The following is a 20017-nucleotide window of genomic DNA, read 5'->3' on the forward strand; positions in this document are numbered from 1 at the left end:
AACGATACGGTAGAAGGAAATTACTCCTGAAATTTAGAATTTAATGTCATTCTTCTCGTATTTTGCCAATGACTGAAATTAAAGATTGACAGAATGTAAATGTCTTTTAAAAATAAATCCTTTTCGAATGTTACGCCGATTGATTTGTTAGGTTGAAAGAACGGGAATGGTTTGTAACGAAGGAACTCTAAATTTAGAGTACTTTATCTTTCAGCCTGTTGGTGACCGACGTTCACCAGGTTAATGGTAACATTGTAACCTCTTTCTCAAATGTTACGTTGCTTTTCTGGTAGGCTCGAGCGAAGGAGGTGATCGCTTTCGACGAATTTAGAGCCTAAATTTAACCGAACTAATTGAATTTCTCACGCTCACCGACGCGACGTGTACCGTTATTAGCAGAAAAATGCGTGTGTTTAAAAACAAAAAACGTATAAAAGACATAACACGAATTGTGTAACGCTTCATCGCGAATCAAACTTTCCAAGAATTATTCAGAAATTCTCGACAATTTTCATAAAAACTGTAGATATCGCAGTAATTTCATTTTTCATTGAAAAATCGAACGACGTAATAGAAATCTTCGACATAAAATGTTCGCCAAGGTCAAGTTGCTCGTTATCACGCATTAGTATTTATCACGTTGCGAACTGGTGGCTTTAAGTTGCTTAAAGCTGACGGCGTGGAGCAAACTTAAGGTCCGCAGGCAGCACAGACGCTCAAAGTCTGCAGCTAAGAGTTCGCTTTCTGTTTTAAACAAAAAAAAAAAAAAAATCTATATAATCGCAAGATCGTTATTAGTTTAAAATAATGTTCAACAGAAACGATATTCGTCGATTAGGAAATAATCGAAATAACGTTTATTCGGCGCAGAAAAATCTCAAATGTTAATCTTCGCGCGTATCCCACTTGCATGACACTTATCAGACATCTGCCATCGTATATCCTGCAATTTCAAGATTACAAATAAAACCAATTTACTTTTATTCGGATAAAAACCATCCATCTGCCCCACTCGTTTCTCATTGCACGAAACGAGGAAGAAGATTTTCGCAAAGTGGAAGATTCGGTCGGTTGAACAGGCGTGCTTGTCAGACGGTTTTATCGTAAACAGGAGGATAATGCGATCGAGCCGGAAAAATCTCGGAAGACTTATGGGTCTAGACTCGAGGTTCTAGGCTCTAGCCTCTAGGCAGTGCCAGGCACGCCGGTATGCGAGATACAAGCTGCCGATTAAACTTCCTATCCGTTCTCCTGTATGTACATTCTGTTGCTTTGGCTTTCGCGGATGTACTCTGCCATTCTCGTGTATCAAAAACTGGAGATTTTCAACGGTAGCCTTCGGCGCATCCCTGCTACCGACCTCGGAGGACCTCAGAGGCCTCTTGAATTTCAAAGTGTTAAATAACCGGTATACCACGATACGATACTTTGAAATACCACTTTTTCTTTGTGGTAAACGACGATACAACGGGACAGCATGAAAAAGATTTTCACACGGATCATTTGAATTTTTCTTGGAGTACAGGTTCGAGAATACAAGAAGAGAATGTTGGAACGCATTACGAAAGAAAGTTCGGATCGTAAATTCGCGGTATTATTGATGTATTGGACATTAGTCGTTTCTCTTGCGCGTTTCTATGTCCGAAGAAAGTTTGAAAATAGTATCTTTAAAAGATAGAACGAATAGATGGAATATACAAAAGATGTTTGATACCAATAACGAATGGTAATTTGTAATTTGGTTTGTGGAATACGCGCCTTAATTATTCTTAATTGTCAAAATCGAATCATTCTGAATTACAAAGAAACCTTTTTTTTTAAAAACATTCTAAGAAACTAACTACGTCGATTCTAAGAAAAATTCTCATGAAACGTTGCGGTAACAGCATCCTCCTTGCCCTAAAAAATGAACTATAACGACACGGGCTGTGCGAAAATCCCACGCAAACGCGAATTTTTCACGGTCCGCGCTATGTGGCTTTTCCAATTCGTAATTTCACGCCCGTTACGCTGGTCTCGTATGCACACATGGCCGGGATCCACAGGAACCGTATGTCTCATTGTTCTCCGGCTCGTTCGCACGTTTAGCTCTTCCTATTATGCGAGATAACACCGGAAACCGGTTATCTAGGTTCCGATCGTGCGCCGATCATTATGCTTTTCAGGAAGCACGACTTTCCCAAATGCGGCTACAAATGGTTGAGAGTATACAAAGTCTTCCGACGGTGTTCCGTCGGCCGTTTGTCCGCTCGTTGTAATGCCGTTACATCGAACAAAAGGCCCGTGCAAATATCTTGATAGCCATGGAATGTGCTCTCCAAAGACAGATTGTTCGAAAGCCTGGCTTTCTATTCTCTCTTCGTGAAACCTATCGTTATGAATGCAACTGTTTTGCATAAAGAAAGAGATGCAGGAAGAACTAGGATCCGATATCTTCTCTCGAGAATAGAGCTATCGAACGATTGATATTTTCTCAACGAGTGTTGTGTTGTTGATCTGAATTTTCTTTTTTACCATTGATACGTTATTTTTAGCTCTTTCGAGTAGAATTTTTACGCTACTTCCATTTTATAAAATTTCTTGCGAGTATTCTATTTATATCGCGTGTTACTGTCTCGCCAATTCGAATACTTCAATTAATTCCCGACAGCTGCAAATAACCTTCACGGCATTGCCGAAGGTTGAAAATGTAATCCTAAATTGCTGTAATGAACTGCCCCACTAAAGTAAATACGCTTAATTTAAATTAATGAATAAATTATTGTGACACCACGGAGATATTTATGGTGTCACATGTTGCTTTCGAGCAATAAACTTATGACAATATTTATCACATCTGGCGCGGTGCGTAACCGTAGAGTAATTTAATCATATGAAAATATAAATCAAACTGACAAATCAACTGGATTTATAATTTATGAATACATTAGACTAATTTAGAAAGGTTTAATGTTTCAGTTTTATACCTGGCCGAATGTTGCGTATAACTATTTCTCTACTTTATATCGATATCGATATCGCAAAACTCATTTCTAACATGTAAGGTAGCAAATTAGTTGCAATAAATTTAGAACGATTTAGATAAAACTTGTGTTTACTTTCTTCGTCAATTAAAATTCACCGGTCATTCCTGATCCACCGGTAATAACTACGTCTGTGAAAATCATTTAATTAAGCCGCAACACAGTTTCTCGATCGGTATAAACCGATCCTATAATTTCTCTCGAAATAACAACATTCGAGACAACGTGTTGCCATAAATTAACTTCTTCGGTCGCCATCGGATCGCGACAACGTAAATCGAATCTCGCCGGCGGAAGAATTACGTTATCACGTTAAGTAATAAATTTCCATCTAATCGTAGATAAATTATAGATAACGTCATCAACCAGAGATTATGTAGCTGAAACTGGAGAAAATGTACGAAAGATCGTCGAACGAAACGCGTAAATCCATAAAGATCGGTCGATTTTTCATTTTTCCCCTTCATTTCCTTTCTCTGATCGCGCCACGGCCATTAAGCCATTCGCTTGCCATTTTTTTTTTTTTTTATCGTTCTAGTCGTTCCTTTATGCATAGGATATGTGAAAAATAACGATAATTTATTAATCGTCACCTAGTGTATAGATAATTCGCGTTAGATTAAAAAGAGAGAGAAACGGGGATACTTAATTTTTACATATTTGATTTCTTTTTAATCTACGTTTTTTTATAGGATCTGTTTTTCGAATCGTTTTGAACACAATCGTTTCGATGGCTTGTACTGTTAAAAGTATATTCGTTACGGGTCGTTCGCTGCAAGTTTAGGTCTCGTAAATTAGAAGTAATCGTAGAGAAGCAAATCGAATGGACATTGTTTGCCTTTTAGATAGAAATTCACGTGCAACGGCGGTACGATGAAAGAAACCAGATGTATTAAGATACTGCCGCCTTAATCGTTGTAATTAGTATGGTATATAGTATGCTATTTGCATATGCAAACATAACTTTTAAAATACCGCTAATTACCACCAGATGACGTTTGCACAAAAACTTAGAAGCGATTAATCCCGTTATTTTTCCAACGTATTGCATACAACATCTCGTCCTTTACCTTTTTCTTCTTCGTACAGAAATTAATTGCTTTAAAACATTACGTTAGATTACCTGGAAAAATGAAACAAATCTTCTGGAAAAACGAAGCTGAAATCAAACTATCGCGATATCCACTAACGATAAGCAGAATTTCACGAAACAGTTTAAAAGTTTTTCTAAGGTGTGCATTAATCGACTAATTACCATCACCCGGCTACCAGACGGCGGCGTATGTGAATGGTTTAACTAAATTTATTTTCCCGCGGCTCCTTTCTCAATAACAGCGCACACAGACACGTTTACCGCGGCTGACGCCGATTAACGGTAAATCCGGCAGATAATCTCAATGAGCTTCGATCTAATCTTGCGTGTTTTCTTCGACGAACGTTCCGCTCGTCGGGATTGCCTCGCCTTTCAAGATTGCATCACGTTTTTCAGCGTTAATAAACAAGTTATTTTACGTTGTTAATTAACCATGTTCGTTCTACATCCTCCCCTCATTACGATATTATAAATCCGAGCGACTCTTTCGTTGATCGGGCCACGTCAAACGGTTTTCATTTCTCGTTCGACGATCGACGATAATTCAACACGATAATTCAGACGCAAGAACGGCTCGTACGATTAACGTGTTTAAACGATACCCTAATAGACACCGATCCAGTCAGTTAACTTCAGTTTATTTCCTTCGCGTCAGATCTCTACTTCATTAATACGTCCGTTTTAATTTTCATCCTGATTAATCCGTCGATATTTCGAGAAGCAATCCAGACTCAACCCCCTATATAGATCGTGATATAACATCTCAGACCGATTCTATATTTGCATGTTAATGTAATACGATGTTTGGATTAATGTCTGAATCTAGGTCGTGAAACGGATGATTAGATCGGTGATGTCAGACACCAAAGAATATTACGAAACTGCATTAGGAAGCGATGCATTTGAATAAGTCCCGAACTAATCGGAGAATCTGGAGCTCGTTGAGAACGATTATTGATAGAATCTACAATTTCAATTGCTCGTACGCTGTTAATTTTATAGAAGAGCGCATCGCTTAATACCAATGAAAAGTTAAATGCGTTCGAAACAGCTCTATCTTGTTACGTAATAATTATTACCCTATCGTTTCAGTAGCTTTTAGAGTTAATTTCTATATATATTTCAAAGTTGACAAATCCATGAACGTGTCGCTCATGTTAATTTAATGTTATCGTCGTTTTACATATTCGATATAAGATCGTTTGTCTGTAAACTGACTGCACTGTCAATTTCTACTTCAAACTTCTCCATCGAACGAAACCAGAAAGGCGCATCCTTAGTTTAAAAACCGAAACAAGATATGGTGTTGATAAAACAAATCGAAATTACTCCACAATTACTAAAGCTCCCAGCATCGCCACGATCCAGACTCGTTCACGCTCTCGACAGGCCTATCCATTTGCTACTCGACTAAACTAATACCTTTTACGCCATGTCGCCGCAGTACCAAAAATCCCGACGTCCACACCTCCTCAAGCGTGGAGGATCAGCGTGAAGCGTAAACGTATCCCCGCGAGCCTTTTCCGGGGTAGCGATCCCACCAGGGCTCCGATGAAATAACACGAGAAGAGTATCGCGGGATCGGGCGACAGCAGGTGGTAAAAAGATCGGTACTCGGCCGAACAGACGCTGCGCAGGCATTCGCGACGTGCCGCAGGGAGGCGAGTTCTTGCCTCGGCAAGACGGCCACGCGGTTAGTCATCAAGGTCCGGAGATTATTCCCGCGGACGGCGACCCGACCGGTTGACCAAAACCACAAGCTTCTCCCCCCGTTCGACCGTTCGTTCGTTGTATACTCTCGTCGTGCTCTCCTTCTTCCCCCTTTCCCTGGTTGTTTTGCCCAAGCCCCTCCTTTCTCTGTCTATCGTTCTCTTTCACTCCTTGCTCTCCGTTTAACTCTCTGTCGTCGGAGGTGCGCATTTCCCTCCGCGTTTCGCGGTCGCGGTTACCTTCGTCTCGAGTCACCGATGCGTCCGACGCCAACCGAGATCGAGTAATCTTATAAAGTTAACTGGGTACCGGGTATTGATGGCTACATTGTTGCGCGTCCCCGCCGAGAACGTCCCTTACGTCGCACGGCAGCTTTCACGCGATCCAACCCACCGCTTTTTTACCCGGCCCCGCGATTTATCGTCGTTTCACGGAGGATCCACGGTCGGTCGACTGCGCTCGGTCTGGCCTTTCGTCGCCGTCGATCGCAACAGCTTGGACACGCCCGCTGCGGTCGCTGACGCACCCTCAGCCACGCTGCCACGGTGTGTAATTTTTCGTCGCTTGGCGCTTCATCCGGCTTTGGAAATTGAGCGGACGATGGCTTCTTGATTAGAGATACTTTTAAGAAGAAAATCTTCTTTCCAGCATTTTTTGACACTTATCTATGACAGATTTCCATCTATTTACGACTGTTTGCAAATATCCTGTACCATGTATATAATTTTTACTTGTACAAAACATCGTCAACCTATCAAATACTCTCAAGACACCTGTATCTTCGAAGCTCGCATCGTAGTCATTCTCGATATCGTTCAATCATAGAGTTTGAAGAAAATGTTCCCCTCTGATCTTCGATTACGATCGCTATATTCCTCCAAACTCGAACGTATCGTGATCTATGCTGTTACATTATTACGATCATTCTTATGAGAAAGATCTATTTGAAAAGGGTTAAATTTTAACCTTTGCCCCTTAATTCTTCCTCTCGTCTGTCATTTTTCTATTCCTGATCTACGATCGAATACTGTTCTCACAGCAAACTCTATCCACAACAATCGACCATTTCTCCGACTTGGCTGCGATAACGTCGCTTTTATCGTGCAGGTTTTCGAGTAATCACTCTCGTTGTTGGAACTTGAAACTAACCGCACGCGCGCGCATAACTCAAGTGTTTTATCGCAACCTCATCATCACCGCAGACTGCGCCTTCGGCCATGCACGTCGCGTCGGTCTGTTTTTGCTACGCTACTCATATTAAAGGCCTCCGAGTCAAAGTGCTAATCCGATACGTGTGTACACGGGACGTAACTTACATACGCGCGTATACACAACCACTCGCTTCGTAATATTCAAATACACTGCTCCGGTTCGCTCCTAACTTTTGAAAAACCAACGCTCGTTCGCGTCATTGTTTCGTCCCGCGCTCATTATCCTTGAGTCAGACTCTCTGTTTTCACCGATCGCCAAGTAGTTTCGGTCATCTTGCTGTCAGACTCGTTTCCCGCCTTTTAGAAGCCGTCGCACTGTGTTTCGTACGTTTCGTTCGAGTTCACGCTCCAACCTAACAATGAAAATTCGAATATACGGTTCTCGTGTTACTTCGATGAAGTCGCATCGCGTGTTTCCGGTTCGTTTCACGCGTCTATAACACGTTTCCCACTTGCTTCTTAGAATTTTTATAATAACAGATGCTTTCCTATTATTATTCGAGTGGAAGTGTGTCATAATTTTAAGGCTGAGACGTTATATCCACACCTTCTTTTTTTTTTTTTTTTTAAATAATAGGTTAATTTATCAGATACACATGAACATTTTTTACAAGTATCCTTAAACTGATGCATCGTAAAATATACCGTCAAAAGATCGTTTGTTACATAATGTATTGAGTTTCGTTTAAATGTATTGTACTAGGTTGGCACATATAATATACATCGTTTTTGCAAAGAAACCTTTAACTGCGTGCAGTTTCCTTACTAAACATTTTTATTATTCAAGTGGTACGTTAAAATTGCTAAGCAATATTTGCATAATATATTATTCGTCTTCATGAATAATATATGCTTGATGGTCGATTTACGCTTTGCAATTAAGAATGATATTCCATTAACAGGCAATGAGTACATGTCCTTGTGACATCGTACCAACAGATATGAAAAATTCATCGTATTTTATACTATTAATTACACGTTTTCGTCACATTCGATATTCCTCGCATCAAATATTTGATAATGTACTAAACAACGTAAACAGATACAGACGCGATGTTTCGCGGATTCGAACGAGAAAAAAAGAGTAAGAATATATTAATTCAAGAGAGCGATGTTTCTCTTGGCAAAACTGTACAAACATGCCGCCCACTGATTCGTCCGAAGTGCAGGTTAAAGAGCTCGCTGACCCCGTGGTAGCATAATTTTACGTAACGCCATATCCGTCATTTTTCGCGATCGTTCGATCAAGTCTTTCGATAATGCATTCAATAACGTCACGACATAATTGATTTTGGAATCGTGATTTCCAGCCTAACACGCGATCCATGTACTGTATTACAGGATATTTGTTTAACGCTAGAGCTACTAACGACGTGCAAAGAATCGTTCAAATTGTATCATTGCAAATTTGTACAATTTCTATGAAAAATTAGAAATTGATCGAATTGACCACTTTGACAATTTCACAAAAAATTCACAGAATCGAAGTTTTACGGGCTCGTTAATTTTTAGCAGCATACTATATTGCTTTTTACTCGGTTGTCTTAAATTAAAATGAATTATGGAAGATCAAAATATTTATTACCTCTTCTTATCATAATCTTCTAGTTCACGTTATCGATATAGTTATATTTGTTTACTAAAAGTCTTTTGTAATTAAAGCTGCTTAAATTGAAGCTCGCAAAATTTTTCAACATTCTAATTGTAAATCATAGTAATGAAATAAAAGTTCGGGCTTCTCTGGAAAACGAGCGTTCCATCCGCAGTTAACTGTCATAAAAGTCCAAAAGACAGTCAACGAAGAACGCAGCACGCATACGCGTAAAAAGAATCGAAAAATTCGTTTAGTTGTGTGAGCGAAAAGGATCTCGCGCGCGCCGGATTACGTAACGCAGCTGATTTGACTAAAAATATCGAACACGAGGATTATATTCCGTAAGCATCTAACGTTACACGCTCGATCGAATAACGCTAGACTTAGCAAATTTTCGTTCGCGTTAACGAACGTACGACAGTACGTTTGTTCCGGCTGCCCCGTGTGGCCCGGCACGATCAATAAGATCGACAGCGTACACGCGAACAGCCATATTTACGACGTGCAAACGTGATCGCGTAAATGCAACGCGATGCGGCTGATTGCCGCGCTCGAGGAGCTACACGGTACGGCGCGCTTTCGCTCCGTCAAGTTGCCAGCAATGCACGAGGAACATTTTTCTTTTCGTCGTTCTTCGTTCTCTGTTTTCAGTTGACTTTCATAAATATCATCGTAAATATCCTGATATATCCTGAGAGTTGTTACGTTCTTTTTTTCATCGGTAGACTGCAAATTTTTATGCAAATTTGTATTTTTATGAGCAGAAGTAAAGAAATTGAGGCCAAGTATAGAGGTTTGCTTTATGCTTTAAATAGTACAATAGCGGTACTTTTTCTTGGGTATCCTATACACTTTCACGAGCATCGAAAGATTCATAATCACCGGAATATAATAGAATTAAAAATATTGTACGATAATATTTGATTAGAGACGTAAAACGTTAAGACGAAATAGAAATCTAATGTAAAAAAAAAAATAATATCTTCTCTCAATTAGCGTTACATTGAACTGACCGGTGTAAGATAATGCTTCGATTCCTATACGTTTAAAGAGACGTTGCAATAGTGCAAAAACCAGGTCGATGCCTAGAGCAGTTTTAACGCCAACCTATTTGTCATTTGGAGCGAAAGGAGTTAACGAGGAAACTGAATACTGCTTTGTATAACGGTTGAACAATTCCGTTCTGTGTTACTTCGCAACCTATTCGCTATTACCTTTATAGAAAAAAATGCAGTTACACAATTTGTTTAAATAACATGCCTATAAATTTTCTTCCAATCAAGCTTCTACTTTTAATACCTATCGCTGCAAAACGTAAACTCTTCTTAATCCTACAACGCTAATCGAATAATCATCCCAAAGGAGCCAAGATCGCCAAGATTGTTAAAGGAACTGGCAAAAATACCACGAAATTCGCGAAAATACAATTTCTCATATTCGCAGATTCGTTCTCCTAAACTCTGCGATCGTTCATGCAGCCGGTCCAGTACAGATACCTCTAGAAATTCCTCCAACCATCCAACTCATCCCCCGAGTACACCTAACTACCTAGCCGTACATTTTCCTGCTAATTCGGCCGTTCAATCCCCAAAACGATAATGGACACGAAGTAGTCAGTCGCGTCGGATCTCGAGAATCTCTGAAATCCTCCATAACCGTCGCGAACGCCCCGTTGTCCCGAGTATTCGAAAGCACCATCATCGGTCGCCGGCGTCTACTATTCGTAGCCTCAGAGACGGAGCCGGCGAAAAGGCCTGCCACTCCTCCCTCTCTGACGGGGCCAAGTAGCCCCGTCGGACTTCCCCTCGTGGAGTCGTCGTCACGAGGGCGGAAAACTTCCCCCTTTCCTCTCTCTTTTCCCCTTTCTTTTTTCTTACTTTTTTCGAAAGGCAACGAGGAATGTTGGTTTGTTTCGGTGGAACGAGGAAAATGGCGCCAGAGAGCAGAGAGAGAGAGAGAGAGAGAGGGAGGGAGAGAGAGAGAGAGAGGATCGTAACCAGACCAGAGAAGGTGGAGAGTCCTCTCCCTCGCGCGTGGTTCACGCTGGTCAGGCTAGCCCTACACTCTTTGCTCTCTCGGTCGAGAGAGCGGCTTCGCGACTCGCCAGGCCCTTCTGGCCCCTCTATCTACCTCTCTGGCCCTTCGTTCCTCCCTCGCCTCCCTGTTCGAGGACCTACAGGGTCCCTCTGCCTCCGTCGTCGTCCTTCTTTCGCTCGGTGGCATCGTCCTCGCGTCTACAGCCTCTGAAGCTCCACTCGCTGATGCGGAGCACTGACCCGCAAACTGGTTCCTCCATTACACCAGGCTTTCTCCCCCTCCCACCCTTTGCTCTCTCTTACGATATCCCTGTCTCTTTCCTCCCTTCCAACGATTGCCCCCTCGACTTCTTTCTTCCCCTTTCTTCCCCTTTCGTCCCTCTGTTTCATCGTCTTGGATCACTTCGATTCCCTCTAGTTTTCTCCCTCTCTCTTTCACTTTTTTTTCTCCGTTTCCCCTTGCGCCCGATCTCTGTGTCTCTTTTACTTACAATTAGCCTTCCTACGTCCGTGTCAGCTTCTGCAACCCCCTACGGGACGATCGACCTCGTCAAGACCGCCGCAGATTCGACAAGACTGTGCACAGGCTCGATCCCCATCGAGCTTTTCTCCTTCTTTCCCTTAAATCGTCTTCCATCGAAGCACACGACTCGGGATTTTCTACAAAAATTCTTTCCATCGCGAGTGAAACGATATTTTTTCTCTTTGTTCTTTCGCTTTATTTTTTTCCCAAAACTAGAAGCTTCTTTATTTGCCGATGTAAGAAACTCGGGTCGTAAAAGCTGCAAGAGCCGAGTCACAGTTAAAGCGGGCAGACGATCTTTAACCTTTATCGTTTCAGTGAAACAGTTAACCATAACCTCAGACGTTTCCAAGGAACAATTGGCAAGTATTCGCGAGAAACGACGATTCGTCGGAGCATTGTCGTCGGCCAGAACTACGTGTGACCTAATGGAGTTTCCGAGAGCCGTTTCGCCAGACGGTGTACCGCTTGTTCGTCGCGTTTTCCCTGCGGCCAGTCGCGCCGGCAGACGTGGAATTAGCGCTGAATTAATTCGCACTTTATCGCCTGTACGAAGGCGAGCGACCACGCGTTTCCACGCCCGGCTCGGCGTGCATCAACGCCACTAATTTCGCTGGCAACGCGCGGATAATTGGCGATCGTGGCTCGCGATTGTTCACCGCATCCTCCGCGTCCTGCTGCCGGCCGACAAACAGACCTTCGAGACGCGCTTTCCTCTCGCGTGACGCGCGATCGATAAGTGTTTGAAAATGCTCTGCGAGTACTCCGTTCTTTCTAGCGTCGATGGATCGAATCGGATCGAACGTTCGATACGAAACAAGATACGATCGTGATTGTCCTTCTTCGGTTTTCTTTTTATATTTATCGATCGATGATTAATCGCGAAAAGGCAGCTCTCGTTGCTTGGTTTTTCTTCTCACTGTTGTTCTATCCTCATTTTTACGATCGTTCTATCGATCGTGATAGAGTTTCAAGCGGGATATTGTGTTTAGATCGTTGGAAAAATTCTTCTGCTCTTATGGAGGTAATAGTTATTCGCCCGTTGTGTCCATTTGACATGACGTGATAAATGCAAAAACATAGGCACGGCTTATATATTGCTTTGTTATTTGTGATGAATTGCAATATGTACAATCTTATTTTTAAACGCTTCAAATACTCGTTGCTATTAAATTCATACTTTTTTATTTTTAGTCAGACAGTTTATAAAAATTATTCGTCTTTCCATTCTGTTAATATTATTTTGATTTTATTATACGTATATGTACCTTACTTGTATTTTGTTATATATATATATATATTTTTTTTTTTTTGAAAAACGAAGCCTGTTCGCATCGCGGTATTATTTGTTATTCGTGCAAACTCTCAACGCTCTCCATATCTCTGTAATCTGTTTATAAATCTTCCATAATACAAAACGTAACCCTGTTGCTTTCTCTCGGAATATTTCTCGGTAGTGTGAAATAATTTTCATTTATTTGTGTATGCAAAATAGTAGATATAGAATACTCGAAGAAACTCTTGCAAGCAAATAATTCAGTAGGCGTGTTCAACGAATTTTACAGTGTTCACTTTGCAAATCTTTTTGTATCCGTGAATGTATAGAAATTATCTCGTTCTTAGAATAGAGAAACGAGACTAACCGCGATGACGCGAACAACGCGTCAAATAATACGAATCAAATCCAATTAATTGCGTTAGATAATTAAGTTCGATTTTACGACCTATTATCGTCTATGAGCTAATCGTCCTCGTTACGAGCATTGCAACTGTTCTAGTTGAAATAGAAAAACCAAACCGAAGGATAATCTCGTTGCATCTGAACCACAGTTTAAACCAGTTTTAAACATTGAATTAATCACAAAAATTTGAAACGTTGGACGAATTATTTGGACTTGAATTACAAGTTATTTAAATTACTATTCATTTATTTTGTTACGTTTATTCCCTTGTAGAAGATTATTTAAAATTTTCTACATCTGAGAAAATTAAATTTAACAAATTTTTTATTTTACATTCGAGCCAACGTGAAAGCTTCGAGGATAGTTTCAACAACTTTTCCAAAGTGTCACGAATTTCATGTGCCTAGCGAAAATAAATTATGCGACACAGTCCACTCGCCAGCATGTCCTTTTCAATTATGACAATTTCTGCCTTATTCGCATACTCTCCCGCATACATATTGCAAAAGTTGGTCGTGTATGTCTACGATAATTATCGTTGGCCGATAAAGTGTCCATTGCGAGATTTCTGCGAGTGTAGGTCGCGTTTTGAAGAAGGGGGCGTGATTTCTTTCGTACGTAAGCCTACGATCTCGTAATGCACGACAGTTGGACGATTAGCAACCGTTTTAAATTACGTGCAAAGTAGACAATAATAGAACGAGAACACCGGCTACGCGTCTTGCCGCGAGGTAAAAACATTTAACGCTTTTGCCAGTAGCTTATCGACCGACCGCGACAGTAGTATTGCAAGAATTTCGTGAAATCTGTCTACTTTATCTTCAATTATTGGCAAAAGAATAATTGTCTATCAATATCGAATCAATCGCGATACAATTCGACGATAATGTTGAAGATACTTTCTAAAAAATTTCACTGCCATACACCGAAACGATAACGATTTCTATCGAAAGTGCACATCTTCGTGAAAGTTTACATCTTTATCGGGAATCTCTAAAAGTCAAAGTTAAGAAAGATCGAAAATCGCAGTTACCCCGAACCGAGTTTCGTAGAATACATCGAAACGAAAGAATACTACGAGAAACTGAATCGTGCTTATTTAAGGTATTAAGTAATAAATACCTTTCTATAAATACTTATATGATTCCAGCAAATTTGTTCGTTTTACAACATTTTGCATTCTCGTTTCGATGAAATTTCTCGGTGAAGTTGTTCGTAACAGACTGGCGGGAAGTAGCCAAAATAAACGACGCGAACAAAAATAAGTACCAATCGTCTACCTGTTACGTTGGAAAATAGAAACTTACGAACGATCGAATAAAATGGAAACGAATCGACAATGAGATCGACATCGAATCGAGAAGCGTTTACGGTGACACAGTTTATTCTAAGCGCGATAAATAAACAATCCGTTTGATCGATCGTTCACCGTTGTTTGCATAACGAGAATTGCGATTCTGCTAACAATCGGAACACACCCTGGTTCGAGTTACGTCAACGCCAGTCGTCATTTAGACGTTAACCATTGTCACCGTTGCAAAGTGTTCGCTAATGGTCTGCAACCAATCGAACGATCTTCGATCGACCGAATCGATCCCCATACAATTTCGTAGAATTTCACTGTCGTTGGTTACATAAAATTCGTTTGCTTTGGCATAGTTATAAATGGTAATTAATAGACTGGGAATGTTTATGAAAATTTGTTTCATCCGCTAAATATTACAAGGGATACTTTATTTTTGATATTTTACATAGTTTTGCGCACTTATATTTTCCGTAAACACATAAAGATTTCGTTAATTAGATACAAGTATCACTTACAGATTAATGGTTTCTATTTTTAACGTGTCTATATCATTTATAATTCGATGAATGATAGTTGATTAGAAAAAATTGAGAAGCAACCGTAAAACAGCTAATCTTTACATCGATTGCGTTTACTTTGTTTTCGTGTCATTCTTTAACATAATTTCTTGTCCCAAAGGAGAAATTAAAAAATGTTTCGCGACTACTGTTGCCAAAGTATTTAGAACGAAAAGAAATTTAGATGTTTCAAAGATTCAGAATGTTACTTTTTCGAAGTATACTCTGTTACTTTTTCGAAGTATCTGGCAATTACGAAAACATTTTCTTCCGCAACTAAAAAGATTTTTTTATTACACGTATATCAATAATGGCGCGCGAATGTGAAAGTCATCAGGCTATCTTCAAGGCTACATCGCACTTTTGTCGGATTCATAACGATTTTCTACCTTTCACACATCTGTCGACGATAAATTCAATATCGATTCGCAGCCGATTCTCGGACGTTCAAATTTTTGCAGAAAATAATTGAGGGAACGTATCGTGATAAGACAGAAAATACGGAAATCGTAAGTGGCAAATATTCTTGTCCGTAACTATTAAAAACGAAAACACGCTGATTAATAGTGCCGATACGTATTACACGCGTATAATTTTAAACAGGATACGTACGACTTGCTCGCACTGACTCAAAGTATCGCTAATAAATATACGTGATTGTTATGTGACGTTTATTGAGGATATCGATAGCTGTATGTAATTAGCAGCAGCTTTAAGAAACATAAAGAACATCGAGTCCTGATGTTCTTAATATGTACAACATAAGCGTACCTACTTAATCAGAACGGCAATATCTGCCGGACTTTATACGATTATTATTAAAGTAAAAGTCCAATAACGAAGGTCTTTCGCGCATAAAAATGAAAAATGTAGGAGTACAATGATCCACTCTTTCGAAACATCCTGACATCTTTATGACATGGAGCAGCTGCATTTTAATACAGGCGACGCGAAAAATTTGGGACGATGATTTCTATCGATTAATCGTGCGATTAATCGTACGATTAAACGTCGTTAACTTAAGAATTTAAACATGCGAACAACACCGGTTTCGATAAATGTCGTAGTAATAAAGATAAGAGAATATATTTATTTATATATCTTCTTAAATATCTTTCGTAAATTCCTTCGAATTTATCACTTTTTTGTATCAATATTAATATACAGATTAGATTCGTTTATACAATATTAACTAAACAATTTTCTATCGATATTAAATTAATCGTATAGAATTAATTAACGAACAAATATCAGAGAAATTACATTTTAATCGTACTTCGCTACAAATGGTTCGACATAATTCAAGAACCACCATCGTCAAAAATAACTTTAAAACGTTCAACATGCTTTATAGGTTAAACACATAATCAGCAGCCCGTTACATCAAAAATAATTTCCCAATTTCCCAACCATCTGGTATAAACACTCTATCAGACATCTTAACTATTCGCAAGAAAGAAACACTAACAATCTTCGTCGGTTACGATTAATTGACAGATGTTAGTTACAACGAAACATATAAAATTAACAATTATAAGAAACCCGAAAATCTCGGTATTACGATAAAGCTGAATTTTGAGGGAATTTTTACAATTATAAAAAAATTGTAAATGATCTTATACAGAAAACTGTCATAAATCTGTCGTCAATTCAAAGTTCGATTCAATCTATGAAAAGCTGTATCGTCTGATCGCTCTCAATGACTTGCATTTAACTTTATTAATTTTAATACTACATAAATACTCCGGACGTGAACGATTCTCATAGACGACGCGCTATTTCCTATACTCATCGCTGCGAGTATAGTGTTTTGCACGCTGCACAAAATATCAATTAGACGCTACGCATATATTCACGTTGTTACTTTGACTTTTTACTGAAATGTATCCGCACACTTGTTTATATTTAGTAGGATGTAATTCAATTACGAAATTACAGTTAAGTGGAATTACAGTGATTTTATCCTTCGTACGAATGATCGTCATATAATTATGTGGCGTAGAATATCATGGCACGTTAAGATCGAACAAATCAACGTTAGCGACTGTCGAATTTTGCGATCATTTTTTTTACATTGAATATTACTTATAATTTTTACAACGATATTAAAATTTAGCGGAGACGAAGCAATTATGTATTTTCAACAGAAACAAAACGACTTAGAAGAGATCCTTGAATAAAAAGATTATCAAATCTCGTAACATTCTAATTTCTCGAAAACGATGAATTGATCTCGATAAAGTTTATCAATTTCATCTCTGTACAATTTACTTCGTTTAACATAAAGTAAATATTGGACTCACCCGTGGCGGACTGGGTCTGTAGCAATAGTCCGATCAGCGAAACCAGGACGTAAGTGTTGTACCGGGGTGCCACGATACCCCGTCGCAGGGTCGTCATCTCAGGCGGCCCCCGCCAGGTGCCCCCTCGAGCTACCGCCGCCCCTGCGACCGCCTTCGGCAGCTTTGGCTTCTTAACTTCCGCCTTCGCTCCTGCCAGCTCCACGCCGCGTAGTCCTCGTGCTTCACATCTCATCTGCCACGCCGCTGTCGCTTCTTCCCCGTCCGGTGGCGACCGTCCTTTTCCCCGAATCTCGTCCGGAGCGTTTTACCACGTATCGGGCCACCACCACCTCCACCTCTTAGGCCACCTCGTCATTTAACACACCGTTTCGCTGAAACGTTCGATCGTTTACAGTCACGATCCCCCAACTCGAGTCGTGTGCCGGCTCCTTTCGAACCGACTGTTAACCGGGCCACTCTATCACTTACGTCTCTGTACAGTATATATGTATAGTGTGTATACGTTACGTGTATCTAGTTTACGTTGAGACGTAGTATTTATGTATATATGTATATATATATGTGTGTGTGTATATATGTACGTGTATGGAACCACCGAGCAGAACTCGAGTCGAAAAGATTTTCTGAATTCCGAAATTTTGTTTATATGTCTTTCACGTAACGTCCCATCTGCCTCTGTGCGTAAGACGTAAAATTCGGTTACGGGGCGGCCCGTTCCACGTCCAACCTGAGCTCTGCGCCGAGAATCGGTGTCACGCGACTATAAGGACGCGCAGAGACGGTGCCACGCGAGATCGCACGCGATTAATATCGGTTGCATTTTCGCGAGAAAGTTTCACGTACGCGTCGTTGCGACGCGACACACCGCCTGTCAAGATCCATCGGAACGACCGCCTTTGTATTTTACCGACTTCCTCGCGGTTGAAAATTTTACGATCGTCTCTTTTCTTCTTTCTTTCTTCTTGCTTAATTTTGTGTCATATAGAACGGAATTAGAATGATTCGAAATGATCGACACTCTTGTCAGATTCTAAGACAACTGGCTTACGGTAAAGGGACACTGTCCTTTCTCGTTCTCGATGGAATATTAACGATCCGCGTGGAATTCGTGTGTCCGGTGAAACTTCACGTCCGATAAACGCGACTCTCGAGAGAAACTGTAATGCCGAAAGAGGCACGCGACGAGAGCGAGAGACAGGATCAGTGCGAGAGTAGCGGATCACGTGTCCGGTGAAGGAAACTCACTGAACATCACACCATCCACGAGGAAAAGCACGGCGCGACAACGAGGGGAAAAGAGCGTTTGGCGGAAGCCGAGAAATCGATTCGAAACACCTGTAGAAGAAGCGACGTGTTTCTGTTCCGTTTCGTTCCGGCGTGTGGTCCCCAGCCTGGAACAGCACCAACAGAGTGTCCCGTCCTGTGCACCACAAGCGGTTTACTTTCTCGGGCTCCGTCTCTCTGTCAATGTTCTTTCCTCTTTTTATTTCAAAAGACACGCGTCTTCCGCTTCCGAACTGAAAATCGTCTCATGATCACGTCACTCGATGATTCACCACCCGCGTACTAACATCATCCTCTCATTTCTGTCCCTTCGTCTTTTCCTCCTTGTTTTTCTTTATCTTTTCCCCGTTCCTGCGACCGTGACGAATCGTGAAAGTTGGCGGAACACGTGGACACGATAAGCGACGAAGAACAGCGGCGAGGCGCGAAAACGCGGTCACCCTGGGGTCTCTTTGGCGGCTATCGAGCCGTCAACGATTCGCGCGGCGAACGAGAGCCGGCTCCTCGACCTGCCTCACTCACGGATCCTCGTCGATCGTCCGGCGAGGAGTGACGACGAGCACCTCTCGTTTTCCGAGCCGATGCTTTCGGCGGCGGTGTAACGTACGACGACGACGACGGCCTGTGAGAGCTCGTCCGTACGTTCGTCCGTTCGTTCGTTCGCTCGCCCGCTCGCTCGCCTTCGTCTCGTCTCCTATAGCTCGTTCGTTCGTAATCGTTTGCTCGACCGTTCCGCCTCGAAAACGAGCGCGGGTAGTTTCGTGGCGCGCGGATTCGTCGGATGGAAACCAAGCGCGCACGAGGCCGCCCGGCAGACTGAGAGTAGCAGTCGACAGTCGACAGTCGGCAGGCAGCAGCGGCAGCAGCAGCAGCAGCAGCAGCAGCAGCAGCAGCAGCAGCTAGTAGCAGCAGCAGCCAGCAGCAGCAGCCAGCAGCAGCAGCAGCAGCCAGCAGCCAGCAGCAGCGGTACAAGGCGGAACGTTTCCCCGTGTGCCGAGCGAAGCTCTGCAAAAGCGGTCTGCACACGCGGCCGCGCTGTGTTATGTTGTCCCCACTTCCCTTCTTGGAGCGCGCGATCGCGGCTGCGGCTGCGGCAGCGACTCGCCTATCTGCCTGTATGCCTCTATGCCTTGCCTGCCTTCCTCCTCTATGTCTGCCTGTATGCCTGCCTGTTTGTCCGCCTGCCTGTCTCATGCATGCATGCATGCACGTTTCGCCTCCTTCTCCACCACCGACCACCTCCTCCTTCCTACTTACTCCTTCTCCTTGCTTACTCCTACTCCTCTTCCTTCTTTTCTCCTTCTCCTCGTACTTCTTGCATCCTCCTGCCTCCCTTCACTGCGGCCCCCGAGACTGCCTTCCTTCCTTCCTCCAAACTGCTCCATACGTTCTTTCCACTCTCTATCTTGCCGTTCCTCCTACGCTTTCCTTCTTCTATCTTTCCATCTCTTTCTTTTCTCTTCATTTTCTTACCTCCGTGTTTCTCTTCTTTTTCCATCTTTCTATTTCTCCTTTCTGTTTTTCTTCTTCTCTGTCGCCTGTCGTCTACGTTTGTTTCTTCTTCACCTTCTCCTCCTTCTCCCGGTCTTCTTTACTCTTCCGTGGTTCTTCGCTTTCTCGTCCTTCCGTTTTTTGCGAAGGAGACGCGCCTCTTTGTCGGGACCCGGCTATTAGGCTTCGCCGGTTCGCGATACC

General features: G+C 41.7%; 1 protein-coding gene across 1 annotated transcript in view; it reads right to left on the bottom strand.

The window, feature by feature from the left end:
* LOC139992056 (follistatin-A-like) overlaps positions 1-19789 on the bottom strand; it is a 59946-nt gene extending 40157 nt beyond the window's left edge. The window contains exon 1 of the mRNA XM_072012575.1: positions 17039-19789. Within this exon, the coding sequence (XP_071868676.1) occupies positions 17039-17270 (232 nt within the window). The 5' untranslated portion in view covers positions 17271-19789. The remainder of the gene's footprint in view (positions 1-17038) is intronic.
* Between the last annotated feature and the right edge of the window lie 228 nt (positions 19790-20017).

The sequence above is a fragment of the Bombus fervidus genome, chromosome 11 (assembly GCF_041682495.2).
Source record: "Bombus fervidus isolate BK054 chromosome 11, iyBomFerv1, whole genome shotgun sequence".
NCBI classification, from domain to species: Eukaryota; Metazoa; Arthropoda; class Insecta; order Hymenoptera; family Apidae; genus Bombus; species Bombus fervidus.